At 38.9% G+C, this 10,112-nt stretch overlaps 1 protein-coding gene and 1 long non-coding RNA gene across 2 annotated transcripts; one reads left to right on the top strand and one right to left on the bottom strand.

The window, feature by feature from the left end:
* Positions 1–899: 899 nt before the first annotated feature.
* Positions 900–6,436, top strand: tent5ab (terminal nucleotidyltransferase 5Ab). The gene is made up of 3 exons (XM_067445584.1): positions 900–1,293; positions 1,416–2,256; positions 3,592–6,436. The coding sequence occupies exons 2-3, from the start codon at positions 1,870–1,872 to the stop codon at positions 4,372–4,374; spliced, it is 1,170 nt and encodes a 389-aa protein (XP_067301685.1). The 5' UTR covers positions 900–1,293; positions 1,416–1,869; the 3' UTR covers positions 4,375–6,436.
* LOC137078367 (uncharacterized) lies at positions 2,016–7,340 on the bottom strand. The gene is made up of 3 exons (XR_010905292.1): positions 7,225–7,340; positions 7,046–7,135; positions 2,016–2,145 (listed from the first exon to the last, which is right to left on the bottom strand). It is a non-coding gene; the product is annotated as an uncharacterized lncRNA (long non-coding RNA).
* Positions 7,341–10,112: the final 2,772 nt, after the last annotated feature.

Genomic DNA, 10,112 nt, shown 5'->3' with positions numbered 1-10,112 from the left:
AACATTTATAAATAAATATATATATGCATACATATATAAATCAGAACCGTCTTCATTTTCTTTAATCAAATAATCTGAAATTAAATTACACTCTTGTTCTTGACATTTTCTTGTGTTATATTAAAACAACAACAACAAAATAAAAAAAAGGGAAAACCAACTTTTTTCTTCTTCATGCATTGTGCAGTAAGAGTAAATTCATACTGTTCAGATTCAAGCACTAAACACACGTTTTGAGTCTCACACATTCAGAAATGGAAAAGTGTGTCCAAGTGTGGTGTATGGGGTAATCTAGAATAATCCTGCTTTATTGGCTGTTACTGCTGTGACGCAGGTCCGCTACCCATGATGGATTCTGGGTGACATCTAGCCTGACCTGACATTACGCTCAGTCATTTATACATACCAACACACACAGTTACCAGCTAGTCTCTTTCTATCTTAACACACACTTGCACGCATGCACGCACACATCTGGGTTCACTATCTTTGTGGGGACTCTAATGGTTTTTATACTGTACGATATGTGTATTCTCTTACACTACTCATCACTCAAATCTTTCTGCATTTTTATATAAAAAAGCCCTCATTCTGTATGATTTATAAGCTTTCCTTACATTTTTACATTACATTTATGTTCCTCCTTGCTAACCCTAAAGCAATCCCCAAACCCTAAAATAAAACATGCTGCACTTTTACATGAAAATAAAGAACGTTAAAGTCTTTATGAACCATTTTCATTCTGAGGATGCCCCCTTTGTCAGATACAGTAACTATATGCAAATGTTTTTCTGCCTAAAATGTTTCTCTCTTTACTCACCTAAAAGGTACAGCTCAGGTTTCAGACCTGATGACTTTCTCTAGAGGGCAGCATTGACATTCACTGCTATCTATAAAGGCACAAGGGATGTTTTTTGTTAGTAAATTTTAATTGTTTTATTTTTTGTGTAGGCTATATCACCTATTCATTCACACCAATGCATTTTTTGTCATATACCAAATACAGTCGATTCTTTGGGATACAGAAACATAATCAATAAAATAAAAATGTAGCAAAAATTATTCAGCTATACCTTATAATAAAGATTCCTGTGTTCCTTAAAGCCCGTAAATGGTTAAACTGTGTATAATAGTGCAGGTGAGGAGCGCGTGTCTGGATTGGTGTGCGGAGCTGTCAATCAAATTCACCGTCACTCCTGCTTTAGTTTACGGGTTAATCTCTATGCATCCTCACTGTGTGCAACCGAGATGACATGAACGACCAGCAGTTTAGCTGACAATGTGATCGTGCAGGTAGGTAATCCTTTCACACATATTATTGATTATGCGCATCTATATTCGTTCACTGCGCACTTTGTGTTTTAATAGAACGTGCAACTTATTGATTATACGTTTTTTATTTTAATGTTTTACAGAATAAAACATGTCAACGCTCAAAGCGTCCAGCTTTCACTTTAACTGAGGAGAGGGACAGGGTTTTTTGCCATTTGATATTCGTGTTCTTGTAAAGGCGTGCCCTTTTTTTCTTGTCCGGCCTGAAAACTCATCGCAATCATGCAGCAATCCTTCTGACTCTCACGGCCCCACGAGAGCCGTGAGAACCCGCGAACACCGCCTTCGCCACGAACTTTAGCGCTGTGCGCAGACGGGACATCTGGCGAGCTTTTACGCACAGTGGTGAGCACGGCGCGCTGCATGCAACACGGATGCATAGACGTGCATATAAACTCTCACCTGACTGACTCTTCTCTAGAATAAATTAATGAAATTATAACATTGTCATTTGTTTCGTTGGACATGGCCAAATCCACATAAAAAAACAGACCTGATTCTATGACTCAATAACAAATAGATCTCTAATAACTCGCCATGGAAGATAATCCGAGCAATTTCAGCGTGCTGAACTGGGAGCAGGTGAAGCGTCTGGATGTCATCCTTACCGAATCCATTCCTATTCACGGCAAATGGAACTTCCCCACTTTGGAGATGAAACCTCGGGATATCGTCAAAGTGGTGCGGTGTCGCATGGAAGAGCGCAAGATCCACGTCCGGGAGGTCCGGTTGAACGGTTCCGCGGCCAGTCACGTTCTCCACGAGGACAGCGGTTTGGGCTACAAGGACCTGGACCTCATATTTTGCGCGGATCTGAAAGGAGAAGTGGCGTTTCAGACAGTCAAGGATATCGTTCTCGACTCCCTCTTGGATTTTCTGCCTGAAGGAGTGAATAAAGAGAAAATTACTCCAGTGACTTTAAAGGTAAGCATTTAGTGAGCGTGTCGTTTGTTAGGAACTTTTTAAATAGTTTTAAATGTATTGTAAACTTGTAAACTAGTCTCCTGCTTATCCTAAACCAGTCCAAACTTGCACTTTTCAGCTAGTCAGACTGGCAGACCAGCTAAACCAGATCAAGAAACCAGTTTAGAATGGTTTAAAGGAATAGTTCACCCAAAAAAAGAAAAGAAAATTCTGTCATCATTTACTCAGCCTAAAATTGTTCCAAAGCTGCATGGATTTCTTTCTTCTGCTGAACACAAAAGAAGATATTTTTAAGAATATAGGGAACTAAACAGCTGACTTCCTTAGTATCCCCCATTGTGTAAGTGAATGGGGTCCATCAACTGTTTAGTTCCCCATATTCTTCAAAATATCTTCTTTTGTGTTCAGCAGAAGAAATTCATACAGATTTGGAACAACTTGAGGGTTAATAAATAATGACAGAATTTAAATTTTTGGATGAACTATCCCTTTAATAATTATTATTATTTTAAAGCAAGGTAGCTAAAAATCCTAGCCAGTAATTGAAACCTTGCAGGGGTTGATTCATCATCATCACCACTGCACCCTGACCAAGGCACTTAACCTTAGGGTACTCCATCAGGACTGTCCTTAATCTAACTGCAGCTACTGTCACATTGGATAAGAGCGATTCAGCTAAATGACTACTTAGTAACTGATATAATTCCATATGTTTCATGTGTTAAGTAAAGGGGAAGTGCATGACATGCCATAATTTGACGTTGACTGGACCTTTACATGTCTTAGAGAGTTTGTATTAGATTTAAGCTGCAATAAGATAAGGGCACTGGTAGTAAAACATTGGTTTCTACTACAAAGAGGATTTCTCTAAACCAATTTACGATGGATCCGCTTTCAACTCTCTCTACTCTATGCAAAAGCAGACAGCGTTTTCATGTATGCAAATAAAGCTGATAACATTTTTAGCAATGTAATGTCTTTACTTGATATGCAAAGTGACTGTACAATGTCAAAAGGATGTCTTCTAATATTGACAAAATGCTAATTGTAGATATTTACATTTTCCTGCACACATCTTAGGGCAATTATTTCAAGAATTATCTATTTGTCTTATATATATATATTTTTTTTATATTTTTTTTATTTGTCTTATATTTGTCTTTAATATTTTTTTTGTCTATAAGAATTATGTAATTATTTGTTTATTTGTAAAAGTCATCTTTGCACCTACATCTCCATCTTTCAACATGCATACAAGTTTCATTAAACAAATGATTATATTAGACTATTTCAGGATAACACTGTCCTTATCCCAACTGTTCTCGCTTTCCTTAGGAGGCTTACGTGCAAAAGATGGTGAAAGTGTGTAATGATTCAGACCGTTGGAGTCTAATCTCCCTCTCCAACAACAGCGGGAAGAACGTTGAATTGAAGTTTGTGGATTCCCTGCGGCGACAGTTTGAATTCAGCGTTGACTCTTTCCAGATCCGCCTGGACTCCCTCCTCCTCTTCTACGAGTGCTCCGAGAACCCCATGGCTGAGACCTTCCACCCCTCCATTGTGGGAGAGAGCGTTTACGGAGACTTCGGCGTAGCCTTGGACCACCTGCAACGGAAACAGATCTGCACGCGAAATCCAGAAGAGATCCGGGGCGGAGGCTTGCTGAAGTACTGCCACCTGTTGGTCCGAGGTTTCCGTGCCGCGTCGGAAGCCGAGATGAAGCTTCTCGAACGCTACATGTGCTCCCGGTTCTTCATCGACTTCTCGGATGTGACCGAACAAAGGCGCAAGCTCGAGTCCTATCTGCAGAATCACTTTGTGGGACTGGAGGACCGGAAGTATGAGTACCTGACCACCCTACATAGTGTCGTCAATGAAAGTACAGTATGCTTGATGGGACATGAAAGGCGACAGACTTTGAGCCTCATCACCATGTTGGCAGTGCGTGTGCTAGCAGAGCAGAATGTAATTCCCAATGTGGCCAATGTCACTTGCTATTACCAGCCTGCACCATACATTGCGGATGGCAACTTTAGCAATTACTACGTTGCTCAGGTGCAGCCAGTCTACACCTGCCAACCCACCCATACATTCTCACCATGGTTGCCCTGCAACTGACCGACTGTTAACTCGCATCTTGTCCAAGAGCACCGTCCTAATGAGACCAGTTGAGACATCAGTATTTTTGCACTCAACAATGTGAGGAAAACCCAAGACTTTCCCAAATGGCTGTTGCCAGCTCGCTGCAAAAAGAAGCTACGAGCGCGCCTGATGGGAGAATGAGAAGGAGAGTGAGGTAACTTGGATTTGTTCCCACCTGGCAGCACTTTCTACTTAGGCCTTCCATGGCTAAGTGCCAGGCCTACAGAAGCACAACACTGTCTGAGAGGAAACACCATGGAGACATTATGAAGAGCATCTGAGTAACATAGACACAAAAAGGGACTATCTTTTGTTGTTTGTGTACGTATGTGTCATAGACATACTTGAAGAATCAAAGAGATTGTGCATATTGTGTTGAAAGGGCGGAAAGATTAGCAAGCACCATTTTTTGATGCTCATTACACATGCTATCAGACATAAAGAACTGAAATCGACAGACACTTTTCTCAAGCCAAGGATATTCTTGTAGATACTCAAAATACATTATCAATGAAGTGCCTTAAAATTAAAAATTAAAAGTCAATCTCTGAATGACCCTTTTTGGAGACATCTTTTTGGAGTCCCATATAACTGTTGGTTGTGTAAAATAGTAAGTAGGTGATACATTTTGAAAGCCTACTTCCAATTAATAGTTGCAACACCTATTTCTCTTAGGCCCAGTTTCACAGACAAGGCTTAGATAAATCCTGGATTAGGCCTTAGTTCAATTAGGGCATTTAAGGTATTTTTACAAACATTACTGATCTTGAGACAAAACAATGACACTGATATATTTTAAGACATGTCACTGCAATTTGCTTTCAGTTAACACATCTCAAACACGCAGTGGGACTAGGTTCAAGCCTTATCTGTGAAACTGGTTTAATGCATTAATTTGGTACCACAATAGTGAGAATTAGGGGGTGTTGCATTAGAGCCGTATTTCCATCCGAGGCACGTATGTATGAGTTTTTCACGGCTTCTTGTCTCAACTAAACTGACCTCAATATACTGTTGGCTCAGCGCTGGCTTAGCTCAGATTAAAATGTCCAGGGCAATGACATTACATCTAAGGCAGAGAGGTAAAACAGGTCGAGGCTGAACAGGAAGAGAATTAATGAAAGTTGTTGTTGTTACATCCAGGTTACCTGGCGTCTTTCTGCAGGCCTAATTATCACACAGCCACCAAATCCAGAGATTATACCTTTGACACATCTGACCTGCATAACCTGCAGGATTAAGACCAGCAGAGATACAGCAGTATGAAGCAGAAACACATTTAAGGGAAATTCAACACATACCAAAGATATTCCTCAAGATTGTGAAGCAACAATACTTTATGTAAAAGCATCTATATGCTGTTGAATTATTTCATAAAGTTTGCAACACAGACCTCTGATATATGTTAAAACCTTGCCCCAAATGCTCCCCGTAAGCCCTTGTGGTCCTCCTCAGAGTCTACACTTTGGTGACGCAATGCTGCATAGACTGTCTGTTAGTAGTCTAAAGTTGCAGACTCGCCAAAAGGGATTCATCAAGGACACTTCAGAATCCAAAAACAGGACACCATACGGTTACATGTATGCAATGGCTGTAAATTGGGACAGGGCCTGAGATTGTCACTTGTACTCATCAATAAATTCGCCCGACTGATCATACAGAGATAGATACTTTCCTCCCATGCGCTTATTCACTTATCATCATATCTCTTATTTTTCTACTGATTCTTCTATTTTTGTACATTGTGATGTTTGTGAAAAGGTCCTCAGTTAGGACCCTACTCTAATGCTGTGAAGAGTACTGTTGTCAAACCCGGCCGAGCATTACGTAGTGCAGCAAATTCTCAACAAGCGTTGGTGTATATATTTGTTTTTTTTACATCGAGTCATTATGGTTGGATGCCCAGACAAGTGTGAATGTTTCTGTGTATGTGTGTCTTATCTTCTAAGTTAAACTTGTATGTGAATTCAGACGTGGAATTCGGAAACCACGCAATGCATCATGTATTTGCAAACATGAATGACTCATTAAATGGTGATTTAAAAAAATACATTGACTCAGTGATGTTTGTTAGCAACTTTTAGTCACTATTTGACCCTCATATCTTGTTGGGCCACAGACGATCTCTTCCTGTTGTGTGGTTTTAACAAAACCAGAGAGAAAGATATTGAGAAAGCAATGCAGTGCATTCATGTTTATGCTGGTTAAAATCATGCTAGACAAACACAGCACAAACAATAATTGACTAGCATGGGAATAAGATATATTTCTGGTATAAGATGGTCTTTCCAGCATGTAACTGTGTTAAAAACATCTAGACTCTGCAAATTTACCACATTAAAACCCTTAATTTATTGTTGCATTGCTACAATATTGAACTGTCTCGTATGCTTACAGTAGCAGATGGCAAGTCTTTTCATAATACATCACTGTTGTAATTAATATACTTTGGCAACTGTCTCTCAACAGACCTGTAAATGTTGTCTAAGCAGCACACAGAGCAAGTAGATGTATTGTAGCCTGCATCATGTTGGCATAGACTGGATATTGTTCCACCTGTCCCTCATTTATTTTCTTCTTAATGAGTAAGTACAAAGGGAATCGCTGCTATTGCACCCTTGATTTTTCGGATGTGTAAATTTTCTACCTTTTGATTTGTGCTGCTATCTTGAAGTTGAGTCTCTCACACTTTCTTTTAATCTTCCTCTCACTGTCCATATATCCGTTAGGAGGCCTGCTGGTGAGACATAATACAGATTAAACCAGCCTAAGTTGGCTTGCTGATATTCAACCAGTCTCAAAATTCTGAGTTAAATAATTTACTACTTTTGAATTCATGAGTGTTGAATTGGCCACACTCCATAAGAAGTTTAACTGGAAAGGCAGGAAGGGGAATTCTCTCAACACAGGCAATGCACTGTGGGAAATGAAGTGCTCGTCCACCCTGGTGCACAAGAAGTTAGTATTCAATATGATGAAATATACATGTACACAAACTCCATTGATAGACATTTTCTATTGAAAAATGTGCTAAATTTTAAATCACATTTAAATTCAAAGCTATTCTGCATTCTGTTTGCTACCTTAATTCAAACTCAAATTGGAATTTAAAATTAACTTTGGGAGATAAGCAGACTAACTTAAACTGGTTTAAACTGGACAGAAACGCAATGAAAACAGATCAATGTATTATTAGATATTTAATAGTTAGATTTTTGTTTTGTTTTGTTGTCAAGGCATGACCTTAGAAAATGACATTCCCTCTGCTTTTGTTGGTAGGTAAAATGCTTTACTCTTATAAAGCAAAATATGCCCAGAAACATTGATGATGAGTCATTTGTCAAACAAATGTTGCTCACAGAGTTCCTGGAGCTAAATGCTAAAGTATGGCGCAAGCAATGACAAGGTTGTGGTGTTTCTGCTAAAATGCTTGAACGCAAACAGCGAATGTTAGCCTATGCCATGTGGCAATGGGAGCTAACTTAGCTAACACCCACATTAATAGTTTAGCTCCCACTTTTGGCATACGTACGCTAGTTTAGCTTGCCCTATGTGTCTGACTGGATGAATAATTGGGTCTGAGGGCGTTAACGTACAGGGGGCAGGGCTAACCTTATCCTCTTGTTAAGCGCCACTTCAAATATACTATATTTAGCGCTCCATGAGAGGGATATTAACCCATCTTCCCTAATCTGATTAAATGCTTAATAGCCATGTGCTGAACGTCTAGGATAGTTACAGCCCTTGGGTTTATGAGTATTGTACTGTAACACATACACCAGGATGAGAGTGGCTGCCCTCTCCATCAAATTAGCTTGTTGGGTAAAAGCCCCCTGAATTTTGTCGAGATGAAGATACGAGTAGAAAAACAGTAAGAAAAAGAATGAGAATGAGAACCGTTCTTTCTTTCCCGAGTTCACCTCCTTCTCATGCCTTGAGACAGAGCAAACAAAAGCTCGCTGTACTAAGCTGTAATCTTGCACAATTCATCCACTGACCTAGCCTCAAGCTAACCATGTGACATGCTAATTAATCGGCTGATCTGTTTTTACTTATTCATTTCTACCATTTGTATGCAGTTCCTCGTACTAAGCGTTCCTTTCCCAAGACTATGAACTGGCACTTAATGGGCTATTTTGAGAGAATTAAAACCAACAGTCCCCATCATTGGTCTTTGTTCTACCTAGAGTGCCTCCTTGTGACAAAAATGAAGTAGCGCATCCTGAATGAGCCGTGGAAAAATACTTCAACTGCTTCGCAAAACTGCAACAGATAAACTGAATTAAATCATATCCATCTGTAAGAATTACAAGGCCAAATAAATATTGTTAAATGGCTTTAAAACTAGTGCATGCCAAAAGAGAGATGTTTGATTGATTTCTTACAGAAATGGTTTTGCTCCAGTTTTTGAAAACATCTTAGCCTAGAACTTTCTCTGGGTTTGTTACAAAATGGGTTTTGGTTCTCAGATACACAGAATTTCTTCTTGAGTTAGCAATTTTGGCCCTGTGGTTTTAAACTCTTTTTTTCACACTCTTACTCGTTTATTTAATTTGTCTACAAGCAACAAAATAAATTTGTATTACTAACAATTTAGATTGTGGCATTTAGCATATACATTTTGAACGCTTGAAAAAAATATGGACACTACTTAATCTGCAATAAAACAATGAAATATTAGTAATATGCTTGCAAGTTTTATTCTGTCAGAACATATGGTTACTTTTGAACGGCCGTCAATAATTGGGCTGCAGGGTTTTCATATTTTTGTAGGTCAACCAGGATATTAGCATCATCCTGGTTCTGAATTTCCTAATTGGCTTTTGGATTATTGCAGAAAATAAGCTCTGTGATCAACAAAAGTTTATGATTCTTACACGTTTTGTGGGTCAAGACAGTCTTGACATGTGAACACAGCTTTTATAAACTGAGGTCATGTAAATCATGTGAATGGGTAACAATCCTATGAGCAAAAAACAAACAAAAACATGCTTAGACAACATGCACAAAGAGCCCTGTGGCTCATGATGAGGCATTGATATCTCAAGACAAAAGGAAAAAAAAAGAGCTTGAGATCAAGAGAAAATCGAGCCGTATATAATTTTTTACCTCAAATACAACGCTATATCCAAAAGGGACGCGCTTCAAAAATGCAGGCATAATCTTAATTTGTGTTCTACTGAAGAAACAAAGACACCTACTTGTTGGATGCACTTGGGGCAAGCAGATAAAACATCAAATTTTCATTTTTGGGGGAACTATCCCTTTAATGTGGCCTACCTGACAGCCTCATTTAACGACCACCTTCTTCCAAACACGTAAAAGCTTAAGAAAATCTCAAGTAGGTTTTTAGTGATGTATTTGTTATAGAATAAAACATGAAAATATCTTGTGCTCTCCATTCCAAAAACCCACTGACCTCAGGGTGAGGAAACTTGGAAGTGCAATTTATTTGGCTTTTAGGATTCATTCCTGCAGCACTTAGTGGAAAAAGATGCTTTTTTGCAGCGAGATGATGCACTTATTTCACTAAGTAAACAGGGCTAATTTATATATTTGACTAGATCTTATTGATTTTTAATGATATTTGGATGATATTTGATCACCACCACACACAATAGAGGTTTGACACCACCACAATTACACAAGAACGTTACTGTATGCTTCTGGCCGAACTGTGACATATCTTCTTGTATTACGACATGTTTACTTGA

Source organism: Pseudorasbora parva, chromosome 6 (assembly GCF_024679245.1).
Source record: "Pseudorasbora parva isolate DD20220531a chromosome 6, ASM2467924v1, whole genome shotgun sequence".
Lineage (NCBI taxonomy): Eukaryota > Metazoa > Chordata > Actinopteri > Cypriniformes > Gobionidae > Pseudorasbora > Pseudorasbora parva.
Note: the sequence above shows the minus strand (reverse complement) of the source record. Positions and strands in the feature narration are given on the sequence as shown.